At 38.0% G+C, this 18,814-nt stretch overlaps 1 protein-coding gene across 2 annotated transcripts in view; it reads left to right on the top strand.

Annotated features, from left to right (window-relative positions):
* The first annotated feature begins 11,501 nt into the window (after window positions 1–11,501).
* The window catches only part of TDP1 (tyrosyl-DNA phosphodiesterase 1), a 46,221-nt gene continuing 38,908 nt past the window's right edge, over window positions 11,502–18,814 (top strand). The window contains exons 1-6 of one of the 2 annotated variants that reach the window (XM_050335351.1): window positions 11,502–11,559; window positions 12,256–12,806; window positions 14,126–14,169; window positions 14,797–14,852; window positions 16,142–16,238; window positions 18,478–18,512. In XM_050335351.1, the coding sequence (XP_050191308.1) occupies window positions 12,260–12,806; window positions 14,126–14,169; window positions 14,797–14,852; window positions 16,142–16,238; window positions 18,478–18,512 (779 nt within the window). In that variant the 5' untranslated portion in view covers window positions 11,502–11,559; window positions 12,256–12,259. Of the gene's footprint in view, window positions 11,560–12,255; window positions 12,807–14,125; window positions 14,170–14,796; window positions 14,853–16,141; window positions 16,239–18,477; window positions 18,513–18,814 lie in introns of those variants that run through there. The other variant, XR_007631436.1, reaches the window with a different exon arrangement.

Here is an 18,814-nt window from a genome sequence, read left to right as displayed (position 1 = left end):
AGGGCACAGGCTAACACTGGAGGACCAAGGCTATAAACAATTCACTAATAGTCAGTTAAAGAAATGCAGACACAGGAGCTGGACAAAAGTGGTTTGAGAGATGACAGATATCTGAATTATGCAATATGTGCAATATACAGCAAACTGGGATGCAATGTGCCTTGCAGACCAATGAAGAAAGAAGGAGATGTAAAGTGTGTTGGAAAACATAATTGAATGACCTAAAGTAGATGCTAGAGCGAGAGAGAAGAAAACATGAATATTATGCTCCTTCTGGTGAAGAAGTCAGAATAACAGTCAGGATGACTCTACCATGCCTGCCTTGGACCTGTCAGCCTCAGGACTGAAAGGGACAGTGGAAGACTGAATAGGGGTAGATGAACAGAATAAGGATAAATGTTAGGAGGTGTATAACATACTTAACTGCATTGAGACATTTTGTGGCATAGTATTCTTTATCTTTTGTTTTTTTACAATTATTGAATAATAATACTAATAGTACTACTAATAATTCTTTGATTAAACTGCTGAGATTTTAGTATATAGTTAAAACAAATATTGGCCTTAGGTACCAGGTGGGTCTCCTTTGTAGCCATGTAATCCATTATTCTTTAGGTTCTTGTTATATTATATTAAACATTTTAAGATTGTTTTTATATTAATAATGAGAAATATAAGATTCCATTTTCAAGCCTCAAATTTGTTAAAATCAGTTCAACATGTAATGCCTCATTATGACCATTTTGCACCCTGACAAATAAAGTCTACTTTACCAGAAAGCTAAATGACTGGTGGGGCCTTTCATTCTTCATATAAAGCAATTACTGCTATTATTCCTTCCTGTGTTCTGCTAGCTTGAATACACTTGTTTCCAATGTTATGTCTAAGAATACATTGAGAATTACACTCTACAGCAAAAAACAATTCTCTGCTTTGTATGGTAAGAAGGGAAGCTAAATATCACGTATGTGCCTTTAACTTTTTTCCCGACTTCATTCCTTTCCTTTAAGCCTTTGTGACACTGACCACAGACTTAGTTTATTTTGCAAAATTTTACTTTAAAATTTAAAGTATAAGACAATAATGCATGCAATAAGGCATTCCAAATTAAAGCAGCGAGTACCTGACAAGGTTTGGAGACAGCATTTCCACCAAAGTGAAAACTTTATAAATAAACATAAAAGACCCTTTTCATATAACAATATCACAGAGCTCTGAAATATACAAATAAGGCTTTTTCCCTCTTGTCTCAATATGTCATTATGTTTTACTTCTAGATTTGGAATGCTCTCCTGAGTTGAATCTCCCAGTCTTTGCCACTGACTGCACTATGGGGAAGTGATCACAGCAGGCAAACTCATTTCTTCCAGATAAAATTAAACTGAAGGATGTGCACCAGGCATGCACCCAAAGGACTCCAACTTCTAGTGATCATTCAGTCTATTGACCAGACTAGAATTAGTTCAAGTAACCCTCTCAATGAATACAGATACTGGGTTCCCAGCATAAACTTCTTGCTCTACAGACCCAATCCTTATGTGCTGATTAATTGTTAATGCAGACATAGTTTTAGAACTCACATTTGATCAGTCATTGCATCTAAAGACACTAAACATCTTATATGTATATGTATATGTATTGTAAATTATTTTACTTAAAAGAAATATTTTTAAATTATGTTCAGTCCCAAAACTTAGTTTTGATCTCTGTGCTAAAAAGAGGGAAGAACAAGTAACATATCTACAAATATGAAATTATATATGCTCTGTTTATTTCAGCAATCTATTGTAATACAGGTTTTGTGTCACAAACACATGAAGCTTCTAACAAACATCTATGTCCAAAATATTTCCTCTGGCTTTGTTTTTATACAGTTTTAATAAGTTGCACAGCTCAATTTAGGACCAAATTCTTAGCTGTGTCTCCCTATAAAAGGTTCAACATCCACACTTCTAAGCCAGTCTCACCTTGCAGGAGATCTCACCACTACTGCTTTGCAATACTAACTGAATTTTTTCAAGAGACAGCTCTTGAATGCAGATTTCCTTATTACAGGAGGAAAATGTAAAAGCAAAAAGCTTTAAGGTTCTTAAGAAACAGTACAGGCAACAAATTACTTTCTGTATCTGATGATATTTATTATTTACAGTTATTATTTTTATAAATACAATCTATACAGCTTAATTATTATATTATTTGCACCTATTACTTGTGTTTATAATCTTTATTAATAAAGGCACTGAAACAGCAATGATGCTGAAGTTCATATCTTCAGCTGCATGACTGAATTTTCAATTAACTGAAAAATATACAGCAAAAAGACTGCTATCCAGGAATAAGGATCAATTTGTTAATCTTACCTGAAGGTTTCAACTATGATTTTTCCCAGATAATTTAGGAGAAACAGAATTGAAGGTTTTCTTGAAGTCTTTGAAAGTTAATAATTCCTTATTTTTTAAGTCAAGATTAGGAATGAGAAAAATAATATAAATTAAGGAGTTTTTTTAAACTACTTAATAAAATTATATTTGTATGTAAGCTGATCAATTCCTAGTTCTCAAATAATTATACACTCTTTAAGTTACTGCATAAGCAAAATATTTTAGAAAGGCTACAGCAAATAGATGAACAGTATAAAACAGATCTCTAGCCAATGTGAACCCTGTTCAAATGTAATATGCCTACAACTTCTAAAACTCTCTTATTTAAGTTTCAATTTTAAAAGAAGACACTTTGAATTGAAAATTTCAGTTTTGTAAAACTTTGAAAATAAAAACTCTAAAACCACAAAATTACATTTCAAATCTACCCTTTCCATTGACAACTTAGTTACTTTTAGCACTGTTTCAAATTTTTTTTCATAAAAAAATTTTCCTTCAGTTTAATCCTGCTGAATGCATCATATCAGAGCATATGCACTGATCAGTCACTTAGGTTATGAATTAACTTCCAGATCCAACTGGAAAATAAAGCACCTCAAACAAGGTTATCGCAAACTGTGTGCAGCAGACAGCAAAACAAACAAAAGCACAGTGCTTGAAACAGTTAAGTCCTTTGAAGTAACTCACTAAAAATAACACTCCAAAAGCTACTTTTAGTTCATGGCAAAAAGCTGAATGCATGCTTATCAGATTCCCAACATCTGATCTGCCATATGTTTCACTTTCCCTCTTTTCAAGGACCACAGTCCTTTCTGAGACTAGAAAGAAATAGGCAAAGGATCATCTGGAAATCCATCATCTCAGAGGCTTCTGATGGGAAATCCTCCGCTGTTTAATAGGAAAGAGAAAGTATCACCACATCTACCTCCCAACACGAACAAGAAAAAATCCTTGTTGCTTTGTGGTTTTCCCTCCTTGGTCTATCAAAAGAAGTAAAAATGATCTATGGCCAAAACTAGGGACAGAAATTGGTAAAACCAGTGACATAAATGAGTGGACAAATATGAGTCACAGAGACATAATGAGAGGCAGTTAACAGCTCATAGGTAGGGTGAATGGCTAGAGATTTCCTTTAACAGCTGGAGAAGCTCCTACTACTACAGGCAGAGCTACAGTCTAGAATGCCCCAGCTAGTGACCCTGACTTTATTTATAATAATATCATCCCTATCTGTGTTAGTCTAGTACACTTCTCTAAGTTTGCAGGATCCAGAACATCATCTTTTTATTTCCTTCAGGTGTTCTATTTAGTTTAATTGTTTCTGAATTAAAATAATATTCCAAATATTTAGGAGAAAAAACCATTATGTTGCATATAGCAACAGCAAGAGCTGTAAACATTTGACTTGTTTCATTACGGTATAACTGTGCAGCCTTCCTTGCACTCATGGGATTAAAAAAAAATTCTCAAATAATGGACATAGAAAAATGTAAAATAGAAACAAATTTCCCTCCAAGACCAGCTAGTTTCACTTTTCCACCTTAAAAATATAGTCTACTAATTACGAATTATTTCAATTATATATGTAAAAATTAAAATTTAAACAATAGCCTCCGAAATTAGATCGTGATCATGAAACATTTCAATACAGCTTAATTTTCTCACATATTTTCTACACTTAAGTATAATGCTTCTGTTTACTTCTACTTTTTCCTTCTTGTTACCTGCCATCTCGTGTTTCTTTGCACTGTAGAGAAACATGGACTTTTTTAAGTCAATGGCATTTGCACGCTATGGATAAAGATCCATGCTGCATAAACAATATGTCTGGCATCCTTCCCAGAAGTGAACTCTGAAATAATGTATAACCTCAGTTATAGATTCCTGCAAAATTCATAATAAAATTGAATGTAAAACTGAACTGGTTATTCCTCCTGTATACTATATGAAAGTCTTTACTTGTACATTTATCTTACCTTTCTAATGAACTGAAAATGAAATAAATTGAAATGTAAATCTAGTTTGTAAGCTCTTACTTGACCTTTTCTTCTAAAATCAAAGTAAAACATAAACATAAAAATTAAGAAATAAAAATCTGACCCTCAAAGGTTCAGACCTCTCCATGAAATACGCAAAAATCTTGAACAAAAATTTTGCAGATACATGGCTTTTGGCAAAAAAATCCCACTTCAGTTCAATATTTAAACACAGATGAATACTCTTTTCTCATAACTAATATATGCCTCATGATCATGTTAAACAAATCTGTTTTCTTGAGAAGGTAACATGACTGCATCCTGCAGGAATTTTTTCTTTATCTAATAACATAACAAAAGCTCTGCATTTCTCTTTCTTTTGATTCATTCATATCCTATTCTTTCTGCAGTGGTTCAAAAGCACAACCCCTTCAGCTCCACCTGCTGACTCAATTCAAATCTTAAACTCCAAGTGTACAGATTCCCAGTGCTTCTTTGCTTATTTCTTCTTGGAAAATCATATATTAAGAGCCATTACAGTCTCAGTTTCCAGGATTACACAGTCTTGCTGCTTTCAGCTGCTGGGCTCTGTACACGCACCATTACTGTAATAACAGAGGTTGCCCAAACACACTGAACTTGCCTGCATGAACAGCTTTCCATTCAATTGGATAACGATGGAAGTGAAATGATAAAAAGCAGCATAAGCTTTCCATCCATTTATTTCTCCTCTTTCAGAGTAACATAAGAGCCCAGAAAATTACAGTATACAATTTTCCTTCTATAGAATGACTCCTATAATAGAGTCCCGCCTATTCATTGATCTTGAGAGTTGGCAATTCATGTGCTGCTAGAACAGGATGTAAAGTTATGTCAACACACAAAATGTCATCTTAAAAACTGTTAAAGCCAATTAGGTATTAATAAATCCATAACCTATCTTTGTATCTTAGTTCGCTATTTTTGGTTCACACCAAATACCACCTTCATGTGGTATCTCTGTTGAAAAAAAACCCTGAGTAAAATCTTTATTTTGTATTTGTTGCCTAAATTAAAGATTTACAAGCAAGGGTGTGGTTTAATGAGCACAGGTTTTGGCATCAATGCTAGAATAAACAGAACCAGCCTCCACAATGCCTTTCCAATATATTGATACAAATACTTGTAGAGCCATGTGGCAAAAGGGAGGAGGCAACTTATTGATAAAAACAACAATTTTTTGCCACTTCACTTTTCATATGAATCATTTCTCCAATAAGACTTGCCAGATAACCCCACAAACAGAAGTTTGGGTGCAACTGGTAAAGTCAAGGACAATAAAAACAAGCAGAACTATATAAATGGGAAGTTTGTTTCAGAAAGAGATATTTATTGAACTGTGGTGTAAGACTGCAGTATTTTTTCAAGTTAATAGTGGATCAGTATAAAAAAACTGATAGAAACTTTCATCACTTACCAACTTGAACACTAAAAATTACTAACTACTTTTCTCTCTCATTAATCAATATAATGTTGCTTTTAAGAAATGCCACTGAGTGGCAAGAATAAGTTCAAGCTAAATGTAACACAGAAGCACTAAAGATACTACAAACCTAAATGAAATCTATTTAATAGCCATGGTCAGCTCACTTATAGAATCACAGAATAGAATCATAGTGTCATTTAAGTTGGAAAAGAACCTTTAAGAGAAAAAGAAAAGAACCATTAACCCAGCACTGCCATGTGCACCACTAAACCATGTTCCTAAGTGCCACATCTACAGGTCTGTTAAGTGCCTCCAGGGATGGTGGCTCCACCGCTTCCATGGGCAGCCTGTTCCAATGCTTGACAGCCCTTTCAATGAAGAAATTTTTCCAAATATCCAATCTGAAACTCCCCTGGCACAACTTGAGGCCATTTCCTCTTGGCCTATCACTTGTTATTTGGGAGAAGAGATCAATCCCCACCTCACCACAAATGCCTTCCACGTAGTTGTCGAGGGTAAGGTCTCCCCTGAGCCTCCTTTCCTCCAGGCTAAACACCCCAGTTCCCTCACCTGCTCCTCATAGGACTTACTCTCCAGACCCTACACCAGCCTCTTGATTTGTATATATTACACAACAGTAGTATCTATGGCATTTAAGTAATAAAATACATTATTCTAATTAAAATAAAACCATGTCTATTTCATTCACTAAATTAAGTATATATCTAATCCTAATAGAGTCCTAATCAATACCCAAATCTTAAACTCAGTATGCTTAAACAAACACACTTAACTTTAGACAGATTGGAGTTCCTTAAACAAAAAGGAACTGTAATATTTAAATCTAACCCTTGGAGCATCAGCCCCCAAATTTGTTATTTCCTTTAAACAATGAAAGAAATTTTTGTTTCAGTATTCAGGTTGGAGGCCAGCTTTTTACTGAAGTCAAGTTGGATCAAAGTTAATTTGGTAAATCTGTCTAAAATAAAAAAATACAACAAAAAGATAGAGAATAAAAAAATTGAGAAGGAAATGAAAAAATATATATTTGCATCATTTATACTTCTACAGCTATTCAGAGACCGATTTCATTTTATGGACTCTGTATTTCCTTTACTATCTTTCAATAGGTTCTTACCGTACAACTTTACCTCACAGGCATACCTGGAGTGACATTTACATGTTGATTAGCATATTTCCATGTTGATTAGCATATTACTGTGGTACTAAGATTCATTAATAGTAGAAATGCAATAAGCTAAATTACATGATGAAAATAAATTTAAAAAAATTGACTTTTCAGAACTGAATTAGGAGGTGACCACGAGATCCCTGTAAAATATCTTTGAACAATGTAAGGGACAGAAAGGGAGTGCATAACCAAGAAAGCACAGAGGTACACTTTGAGTTATATTTATAAAGTTTTTTTGACATGACTGAGTGCTCATGAGTCTAAACTCTTGCACTTTTGTTATGAGAATACAGCAGTGCACATAGCTGCAGAACTGGGACAACTCACCTGAGAGGAGGCCACATGTGAGCAGCTTCTAGTGCAACATAAGTGTACCCCACCCTGGAGAATGGACAAGCCAAACACGCCGTGACCAGTTAACCTAAGGCTAGTCCTGCTTAGAAAGCTTTGATAAGATGTGCCAGGAAAGCAGCTGGAAGTTGTAGGCAGCCTTGAGTTCAGACTGCCCCCTGTACTCTGCATGTCAGGGTGCACTTCTGTTGGCACTTTCTTCATCAGCAGGTGCTGACCTACCGGTGTACTTCATATTGTACCTCATATTGTACCTCTGTACCTCATGTGAAGGTACACAGCTGGGTCAGGAAAAACACTGGACACCAGGGGCCTGACCTCCGAGGCACAGGGTAGAGAATGCTTTTAGTTAGATCTAAAATGTAACAGCATGAGAAATGAAACTTCAGCTGGGGAAATGACATATTTTCATGACGACTCATGTTCCTGCAGTCGCCGTTTCATTTGAAACACTTAACGCCTGAATGTGCAGTTAGTTAGCTGAATGGCTGCTGAAACGAGAGTGTTTTAGATCATTTCAAATAATTTGGGGAAAAAGAAGATCACTGAACCAAACTGTCAGAGGAAAAAAAAAATTCCACAGACTTGATTCCCACAATGTTGCTAGTTCCCAGAAATGGTAATTATATGCTAAAAAATAACCCAAATATCCATAATCGGTCCAACAATCAGGTTAAGCTCTGTTTTCATTCTTTCCCAGTTATTTGCTTCAGAAGCCTGAATTTTAAACAGTAACATTCAGTAAAGTTCAAAATCTCTATGAATAACCACACTAAAATAATATCTTATAAATCATACAGAATTGTTTTAACAAAAACTGATTTTAAAAAATGGAGTAGGAATGTGATTCAAATTCTTAGGGCCTATGTTTTCCAGTAAAGAGTTCATTCATGACATCTAGTGGGTAAAGTTAGTATTACTTTTCATTTATGGAATAAATGAAAATATGACAGAAAAAAAGATGCAGCAACAATTTACTAACAGTTCAGTTGCTTTATTGCAGTTGACCATGCTAAGTTATTGCTGTTTCTACTGAAAAAATTATGTTAGTATGTAGTGTAGCTGAGGAAATAGTTCCACCTTAAGAAGTAATGTGTGCACACTATTTCTTGCAAAAGCAATTGAAAGGACCCTCCTTTCCAGGGCTGTTCTTAGTAGCTTCCAAAAAAAAGAATACAAGGGCTATTAATATAATCCAGGATTTTAATAATTTTGACAATGTAGTAATATGCACAATAACATGCTCAAGAACTGGATCCTAACAATCACCTTTTGGGATTGCAACATCTGTATTTGGTTCCTCTCTGGTGCAGAGAGGGTTGTGTTTCTCAGAACTAGATTAAAAACCACACAAATGTTGAAAGAAACACATACAGGGCCTAACCTTCACTAAAAGCAAAACCTGTGGCTGTGCCATAAACCATAGCTAATGCATGTTAGCAAAAGCCACACACACACAAAAAATGTTATCTGCCTCCCCAGGGATCTTTTAGGGATCTTCACAATGAGCAGTCATTGGGTAAAGTGCAACAGTTGCTGGAATTGGGCCCACTTAAGAAGCCAGCAAAACCACTAGATGACAGAATCACTCCTAGGATAAACGTTTAATTAATTTTTGTGCAGCTGCACAGACAAAATGGTCTAACAGCCAGGTGGTCACAGCAGTGCCTAGAGCCACAGCAGGTGTGACTTGGCACATTTTCAGGAAGAAACAGCTAAACCTGCAACTCCTTTTTTCCCACGAGTCCTCTACCTCTATTCCCTTTCCAAGGAGCTGCCATCAGTGACTTATGCACAGAACCTGCTCCTATTTAAATGCCTTAAGCATGTTTTGAGTACTCCCGCTAGAAGAAGCATCCAGGGAATTTGACAGAACAGTTAATTTTTAGATGAAGGTAAAAATAAGTAGGCGAAAACAGGTAATTGGAAGCTGAGTATTTTCAGATTCATAATTCAGCAGTTAAGACTCCTGTCTTCTAAGTCTTTATTGTTTTTACATCTGGCCATAATTAATTGAGAAAATGTCTACCCACCACTGAAATGTATCAAAAATTACTACTTTCATAGTTCATTAAAACATTTCTGTGGGTTTTACTTTAAATTATCATAGATGTAATTCTGTTTATGACCTTGTTAAGACAATTTTTGTAAAATAGGTATTTAAGTAAAAAACTAATTAGTCCCAAGTGGTCCTGGGAAAAGATTCTCAAGTTGGAAAAGAAAGATGACTAGTCATTTCTACTGTATATATACTTTATTTATATAATATACTTTATAGTATATTGGTCAAGTTTGTATCAACACGTCATGAGAAGGATAAACTCACAATCATAATGTATTTATTCTGAAATCTTGTATGTGTTCTTCATACTCTTTTTGAATTCACTTGAGTAGAAACATAACTTCCAAAACTACATCAAGCCATATAATTTATCCAATATTTTCCTGTGACTATGCAAATACATTATTTCTCTCAATTAACCTTTCTCTTGTTAAGATTTTTGTAGAACTGTAGATTTACATTTGAGAAGTCAAGGCAAAAAACGCTCAACTGTTTGTTACTTGAAACTTAAACCAGATATATTATTGAGAATACATAATTATTATTAGAACACGTGGCAATTTCACATCTACTGAAACCACTGAGTAAAAAAATTGAGTGTACTACTAAAAAAACCTAAAAATTGATCAAGCTCAATGAGTCACTTATTTCATATGTCTTGTACACATATGAAAAACAGTACATCCTTCTGTTCATCACACTCTGCAGCAGGAAAAGTAGGGGTTTGATTATTTTCTTCTGAAATAAATACCTGCAGGTAAGAAAATTATTTTAGAATCTGTAGGTATTCTGTGAGACATAAGCTGGATCTTCAGAATAGATGAAAAAAGATATACCTTTGAGGGTTTCTAACAAAAAAACCTTTCTGTAGAGAAACTTTAACATCTTGTCTGCTTAAATAACTTTTCCTATCTTCTTCACATGCTTTAAAAAGTTAAAATAAGGAAGTGATTTGCTTTGAAAAACAATAAAGCTGACCTAGTGTTTTTTACTTTGTGTAACTGTTATAGGAAAAGTAAAATAAGCACCTGCTGAATAAATCATGCTATAAATAAACTACTGAAGGTTAGTCGCATCTCTGTCAGAATTCTATCTACTTTGTTCTAGTAGCTGAAAATGGACCAACTCCATTCAATTTTAAAGTTAAAATAAAGTTTATCCTATTTCTATGTTTTACGTGCTTATAATAAAAAGGCTTTTTACAAACTTAGAATGCATAGTACAGTCTCATAGAAACAAATTACATTAAATTTGTCTCTGCAAGATCTTAAACTTTTTCTTAAAAAATGCCAGCCAGCTTTAATTCTCAGCACTGGGTAGACAGTAACTATGAAGAGGGAGTGGAGTCCCAGCAGAGTCAGGAGCCATCCAACTTTCTTAAGTACTTCTAGAAAACAAATACCGTTTTCAGTCTATACTTAGAGAGTATTGCATATTAAGTACAAAAACATGCAACTCTCCTAAGAGATTTTCCTATAGAAGACCTTCAGCAAGGGTTCATAACACAGAATTTAATCTTACAGTAGGGAAGAGTATATCCACGGAGGGTTTCAGGAAGAAGCACTACATACAACTCTGCAGAACAGCACCAAGAAAATTACACAGAGCAGTTGAAATGTCATTGAACGGTTTTCTCAGTGTAGCTCGCCGGTTTTCCTGCACGCTGGCACTTACATAATTTGTTAACTGCAGTCACAAGCTCGCAATAAATTAGAGTAAGGCGAACCAAAGGCTCCCTCCTCTCGCTCGGGCAGGCTTTGATGCAGGCCGCGCTCCTGCTCTGATTAATGTCACACCTGCTGCCCTCCCTCTCCCTCCCCAACTCCTCCCGCAGTTGTCTCATTAGCGGGGCACTTCAGACACGCTGATTAACACCGCGCTAAATGAGCCATTATGCAAATACAGCACCTGCCCTGAACTAATATTTAAGCCAAATAGAGTCTCGTTAGATTAATTCAGGTCACCGAGACGTGCCTGTTCTGCCGCTGGAGCCTTTTTGAGCGGCCTGACCGCCCCCCGCTCCCGTTCGCGGCCGGCCCAGGGGCGGGGCTGCGCGGGGAAGGCGGGCCGGGCCTGCTCTCGCTGCCCATCGCGGGCTGCCGTGCGGCGGCTGCCGGGGCGCCGGCCGGGCGGTGAGTGGCGGTGCCGGCGGATGGCGGCGGGCAGGGCGGGCGGTGAGCTGTAAGCTGTAAGCTGTCGACGGGGCCCTTTGGAGCCGTGTCCCGCGCGTCCCCTCAGCCGGCGGCGGCCGCGGGCGCTGCCGTGCCCGGGGAGTGGCGGCCGGAGCGGCGGCCGCACGGCCCGGGCGGTGGGGGCGGCCGGGGCCGGGTGGTGCCGCCGGGGGCACGGGGGTGGCGGAGGGAGGCCGCAGTCCCGGGCTCCGCTCCCGAAATGTTTTCCCGCGGAGGCAGTCGGAAAGGGCGGCCCCGGGCCGGCCCCGCGCCCTCCCAGCAGAGCGTGCGGGACCGCTCAGCCTTAGGTTTGGTAAAAGAGGTGCCCACGTCGTACAAATCGGTGCTCTGATTTTTGGAGTGGTTTCCCGTAGGTGCCCCTGTGCCAGCCCGCTTTCCGCGTGGAGATTTTTCACGTTAGCTGCGTCCCATTTCATGGTTGCTCCCGTTGCACGTGTTTCTTTGTTTCCTGGGAAGAGAAACAAGTAAGCCTTATACACTGTGACGTTTACTCCACTCAGAAGTTGCACAGAGGTTCTGCTAAATACATAGGCATGCTTTCTTAGTAATAAACAAATGGGAGCCTGGAAGGGAAACTGACTTGAGCATAGCAAAAATGCCCTGTTTTTATTTAGTGTTTTGTTTTCTAATCCATAGAAACATGCTTCACGAAGGCGCACATGGTAAATGGACAATATCCAGCAGTGACGAAAGTGCAGAGGAAAATTCTGATAGTGAAAAACCATCTACGTCTTCCCTATCGGATGCTGCACGTGGTAGAACAAGCGAACCACAATATCCATGCTCTGAAGCTAGGAAAGCTGCTCACAAGAGAAAAGCTTCTCCCCTGAAGCTCGCTGATGAAAGTGTTTCTACAGAAATACCTCCAGCAGTAAAACAGAGAACTAGCCAAGAAGGCTTAGGTTGGTGTCTTTCTAGTAGTGATGAAGAGCCTGAAGATCAGCAAAAGCACGCCCCCAAAGAAACGGTGAAAGAAGAAAAATATGATGCGTCCAAAGAGCAGCCTCTGAATCTTTGCAAAGATGACAAACTCTTAGAGAATCTGAAAGCAGAGGAACGTAATGAAATACCCAGTGAAGCCCAGGATACCTGGGATTTGTTGAATGGAGGGAATCCCTTCAGGTTTTTTCTCACTAAAGTCAGTGGAATTGAACAGAGCTATAATTCTGGAGCCCTGCACATAAAAGGTGAACAAGTGGCTTGTACGGAAGTGGGCTTTTGGGAGAAAGCAAGAGCGTGCTTATTTTTAGTTTGTGGGTATTCTTAAATGCGTGATTTCTTAGTGTAGCTGAAGTTTCATATTATAAATGTGCAGGTTTATGGGAATTGGTTCTGTTATCTGGATCTTTCTCTTCTAGAAGTATAGTGTATAAAGCATTATTTGCTTATGTGTGGTTGTAACTTCTGAGTTATGGTGCCCAAATCCAATTAACTTAGCCAAGTTAATTCATATGTGCTTCTTATTGCTGCTGTCCCTGTGAGTTAATGTGGGGAAAACCTCTTGTCTTCGTGGCAGTTATAGGAATGCTTCTCTTGGATGCCTAACTCCCTGAGTAGTTGTTTGCACTTGCCTTTGTGCTGCTGAGGGGTTTGGATCTAGTAATTTGCTATTACTTGATGCAGTATTTCTGAGCATCTGTGTCTGGGATTTATGGATCCATTTAAATTCAATTGGGAGTGAGCATAAGTCAAGATGGAGCAAGGTGTTAGATGTTACAATACTCATGCTTCAGGATTGCTCTGTAGTTGTAGTTTGATGTAGGGGGGAAGAGCCTTGTGCACCTGGAAGCATCTTATTCAGAAACGAAATCTCATACATCACAAGGCAGAATCAGAAGCAAGCATTAATAAGAGAATTGTGCACAGAAATACAATAAAATGGAGCAGGAAAAAAGTTGAAGTTCTTTGAAGAAGAAGAAATCACCGAGGACCTGTAAAATTAGGTTGTAACTTTTCCTTAACCTCATGTGTTCCCTATGAGCACTGATTGTTGATGCAAGCTGGTGTGAGAGAGCAAAGTTGCTTTACTAGTGTATGTTTCTATGTGCTTTATGAATTTATTGTGGCTTTTGGCTTGTCCTCTCTTAGGAGTTCTGCTAGGTGATTAGTTGAGGTGGTAGGCAGTATTTTTTGTTTAACCTACAAAACCAGATTTCTGTAGAGCTAGGGCATGAAATATTTTGCCCATCCTGGAAAGTATTTATAGGGTATGTTCTCAAGTTGGTGCTGTGCTTCAGTTGTTGAGGTTATAAATCCTCAGTTGTATTAGTTTCCTGTGTTACTGTGAAGGAACTATGGATACACACAGCCTATAATCAGTCTGCAACAGACAAATAGGCATTAGTTACGCCCTTATTGCTTCTACCTTGCCACAGTTCTTTAAGCCCATTCTGTAGGGGAGAGAATAGTTTCTCCCTTTCTCAATATGATCCTGTTCAAGATGCAAAATATTTACTTTAACAATTATTTTTTTAAAATTTAATTATACTTTAATATTTTTTAATAGATATTTTGTCTCCTCTTTTTGGGACTCTCATATCTTCTGCCCAGGTGAGTTTCCTGATTGCCAAACTGATTAGACTTACTTTTTTAACTTAATTAACCTTAAACTTGATAATCCATGCTTGTGCCCTGTAGCTGACATTAACAGGGAACTTTGTTTAAAGTACAAAGGGAATTCTAAATGGTTTCAACTGTTCAAGAGTTTCTTGAAACATAAAAATCATCTCATGTTCTGCTTTAGAATTTAGGCAATTATAGGACTACTTTCTCTTTCCTGTTTTTGAGGAAGAAAAAAACTGCCTTGCAGTCTAGGAATGATGTTTTTGTTATTGTCCAGAAGCTTTTGCCATCATTCATGGCATAAGCGCATGGCAAAGAGATCATCCTTGAACCAAAGCTTTTACGTTATGTGCATAGATTCCTTTTTCCTGCATGTTTAATTTAATGACCACTAATACATGCTTTTGAGAAACTTAAATTCACTCTTAAATTGTCAAGAGAAATGAAAGAAAGCATGTGAAAGTAAAAAATATACCTGGTTTTAGAACATGGTGTATATGATGCAAGCAGTATTGTGTGCTGACTTTATGTAAGAAGGATTTTTGCTTTAGTTCATTGTTCTAACAACGTGCTTTTTCATTTTAATGAGTCTGTTTTCTTTTTCTTACGTGCAAGTTTAACTACTGTATAGATGTGGGATGGCTTGTAAGACAATATCCACAGGAATTCAGGTATGTTTATTTTATGAAGAGGAAATGATGTAGTTCCCAGATCATTCTGTTCATACAAAAAGTTCCTGTTGTAAGTGAATGATAAGCACTTGTTTGCTGTTGCAAACTATTGTTACCAATTGTATATGCATAGACTCTTGGTTTTCTTTCCACTTTTATTCCACAGTTGTAGTGGATTTCTTGGCTTTTTCAAGACTGTTAAATGGTCAGAGTTCACTATAGCTCCTTTCTGATTTTTATTAGTTAACATTTAGGAGGTTCTATTGTTGGCCACAGTGGCAGTGCAGTAGATGACCTATAAAGATGGAGCTAGAAACTTTTTGCTGTAGAGTTTACTGAGTCAATGCCCAGATAGTGCAAGAGAAAGGAGAGAATGTAGGAAGGACGCAAGAAAAATGACATGAAAAGTATCAGGATGATGGTGTGGTTATGATACAGTGAGTTGATGGGTATTGTCTTGAAAGCAGTTCTTGTTTGCTTGAAATTCCTTTCTACTAGTTGCAACCTCCTGCAGATGAAGTGAGTGTACAATGTGCATTTTTCTATACTTTCTTCTTTATTTTACTGGAAATACAGTAGAACCAGAGTTCGCAGAATGTGTAATGCTGGAAGGGACCACAGTGGGGTCAGCAGCACCTTATTCCTTGTGGGATCCTCAACTTCCTATGTCAGAAAACTGTCATCAGTATGCAGCTGGAAAACCAGTAGTGGGTGATAATCAGTGGGCCATACCAGGCTTCGAAACTCCCTGCTGATGTCTTAACTGGGCCCTAGGGAGGCAACACACCTCCCTATGGGTTGGATCCAGTTGGCAGAATTGGAAGTTGAGTTCTAGGGAGTGAACACCGAACTACTACCAGAATAGACCTCGCCCTCTCCTTTTCCCTATCATTCTTCCCATCTTGTCTGTAAGACAACAGTTACTACATTGTCTTAGGTACTCACTGTGTATATCCGTGCTGTTGAGAATTTTCATTTGTCCGTTTCCAGTTATAGGGATAAGAATTCCCTTCAAGATCTTGTATTAATAGTTTCTGTTTTGGCATCTGCTTTATTCCATGCTTCCTATTTTCTTTTTTTTTCCATTAAAATTTTCTAGTGTCATTTTCTTAGATGTTCTATTGTAGCTACTGCTATTTTGAGTTAGTGAACAAGGCATAGCAATTTCAGTGCTATCTTTCTGCTGGGTTATTCAACGTAGGGGCCAGAAGTCATAGCTATGTAAAGAAATGGTTTAAGCTGATTGCTAATTCACCTGATGTTTTAATGGTAATCTCCTTGTGTTTAAGGAAGAAGCCATTGCTGATCGTTCATGGCGAAAAGAGAGAATCCAAAGCTGAACTGCTTGCACAAGCACGGCCTTATGAGAACATTAGCTTTTGCCAGGTAATTAACATCTGTATCATCCTTTGGTTGAAGTTAAGCCATCTGCTGCACTCAAAATCTTGTTATGAATGAAAGGAGACACACCTTCTATGGGAAGGCAAGAGTTTTTTGTTAATCTTTAAGGAATGTACTTACCAGGACCATAGGAACATGGTAACAATGATCCTGGAACTTATGTCATTATGGTAGGCTGTCTCCCACAAGAGTGTGCATAGAACAGCTGCCCACAAAAATGTCACAGGGTTCACAGAAGAGCTGCTCCCTTTCTCTGCTAACATGTTACACTCAAGTTCTTGTAATGACTGAAAAGGAAGAGTTTTTCTGTGTAAAGTGCAGAAATTAGTCCTAGTGTCACTGTAATATGAAGTCTCATCAAGGAATTACTATTCATCCAAATATGTTTTACACAAGAAAATTATATAGTCTCCATACTACTGTTGAAATTGCTGTGAGCACAGTTCCTGGCACATGCCATTTTATCTCTGATGTTCATTGTTTTGCTGTCCCAAGTTGTCAAGTTACTGGCTTCATCCTGGGGGAGGGATGTAGTTATGCCAACTTGCCAGTGTTTCAGGATTTTGCCAGGTGAAGTGTATTAATGATCATGGGGACATCTTGCTCTTTGTTAGGAGGAGAATAATTTTGGAATTTTATTTTCTCTCAAGCAGTCTAGTAATCCTGAGCTTCCTAGAGGTTGCTGTATTGGTGCCAAATGTAATGAATTCTCACAACCCTTTCTCTAATCAAGTGTTTGCACTAAGTTGCAGAGTAGCAACAATTTTAGAATAAGATTTCAAATATGCTAACAATAATTTCATGTGATTTGTATAGGTTTTCTTTTCACCCACATCAAGAACTTGAATGACATATGTCCCCTGTGATAAACTTGTTGGTGTAGTTAATAGTAAGTACTAGGGAAAAAAGGTGTTTGTGATGATTTTTCTATTTGCATAAATTGCTTCACGTTTTTCTGATATGCATTTCATTATATTAGTAGCCTAAAATGAAATGTCAGTATTTTAATCTTATCCACACTCATGTTAACTAGACACCATGTTGGAGCTGTCACTGGCTAAATGTATTTCCTTAACAACTGTAACACATTTAATTCTCTCCCCAGAAATTGTCCTGTAAATAGCCTTTAAAAAGCAAGGCACTGATTTAAAAACAAACAAACAACAAAAAAAAACAACCACAAAAAAATCACCACCACCACCAAAAAAACCCCAAATCATTTCTGTCTGGCTTCTGTCCTTTTGTTTGCAATGTTAGTCATTAAGCTGCTTGTAACAGTCATCCTATGCTTCAGAATCACAGAATGGTTGAGTTTGAAAGGGACTTCTGGAGGACAACTATCTTGTTCAAGCTACGATTCCTTAGAGCTGCTTGTCCAGAACAAGGTTTTGAATATCTACAAGGATGGAGGCTCCATAACCTTTCTGGGAAACCCATGACAGTGCTCAGTCACCCTCACAGTTAAAGTGTTTCCTGATGTTCAGAGAGAACCTCCTGTGTTTCAGTTTGTACCCACTGCCTCTGGTCCTGTCACTGGGTACCAGTGAAAAGACCCTGGCTCCCTCTTCCTTGTACCTCACTTCAGATCACTTTTGAGCCTCCTCTTCTCCAGGCTGAGTAGTCCCAGATCTCTCAACCTCTTTCCATAGGAGAGATGCTCTAGTCCCTTAACCATCTTAGTGGTTTGGACTTGTGCAGGATATATGTCCATGTCTCTCCTGTACTGGGGAACCCAGAACTGGACCCCATACTTCAGGTGTGGCCTCACTGATGTTCAGCAGAGGGGAAGGATCACCTCCATTGACCTGCTGGCAACACTTCTTCTAGTGCAGGCCAGGGCACAGTCTTCTTGGGTGCAAGGGCACAGTCTTCTTGGGTGCAAGGGCACAGTCTTCTTGGGTGCAAGGGCACAGTCTTCTTGGGTGCAAGGGCACACCGCTGCCTCCTGTTCATCTGGGTGTCTAGCAGGAACCTTGGGTCCTTTTCTGCTGACTGTTTCTGAAAATGTTGCTGGTAAGAGACACAGGAGTTTTGCTGGAGCAGTTCCAGAAAAGTTGATTGCCATTTAAAGTCTAGCTTGTATAAAGTGGAGACTGCATTTAGAAGTTTTGAGCAGGGAAATAATGTGTTTTGTGATCTGTCCACTAGAGAGCAGTGAAATTAAATAAAATTAGAAAGCAATGCACAATAGGAATTTTTAATGATCAACTTCTTAATTTTGTAGGCTAAACTGGATATTGCATTTGGAACTCACCACACGTAAGTAACACTGTGAAGCAGAAAGGTCTGCCACAAACCCGGGTTTCATAGAAATTGCTGAGTCTTAAAGAAAAATTTCCATAACTATTTTATATTTAGAGATGGCAGAATTCTTCTAGTTTAAGGAAACAATTCAGCTGCTGGGTAGATAAGAGTTAGATAAGAGCAAGTTAGACAGTTGAAGTCTAAAAGGTGACTTCAGGGTTAGACAAGGTGAACTGCAGGTCCTGGCTCTGGTCTTGTACCTTAATGCCAAAATTGTAATGCAGACTTGATGAGTCAGTTTTACCCCTTGGCAGGGC

Source organism: Myiozetetes cayanensis, unplaced genomic scaffold, assembly GCF_022539395.1.
Source record: "Myiozetetes cayanensis isolate MyiCay16 unplaced genomic scaffold, myiCay2020 scf6-25, whole genome shotgun sequence".
In the NCBI taxonomy this organism is placed as follows: Eukaryota; Metazoa; Chordata; class Aves; order Passeriformes; family Tyrannidae; genus Myiozetetes; species Myiozetetes cayanensis.
Note: the sequence above shows the minus strand (reverse complement) of the source record. Positions and strands in the feature narration are given on the sequence as shown.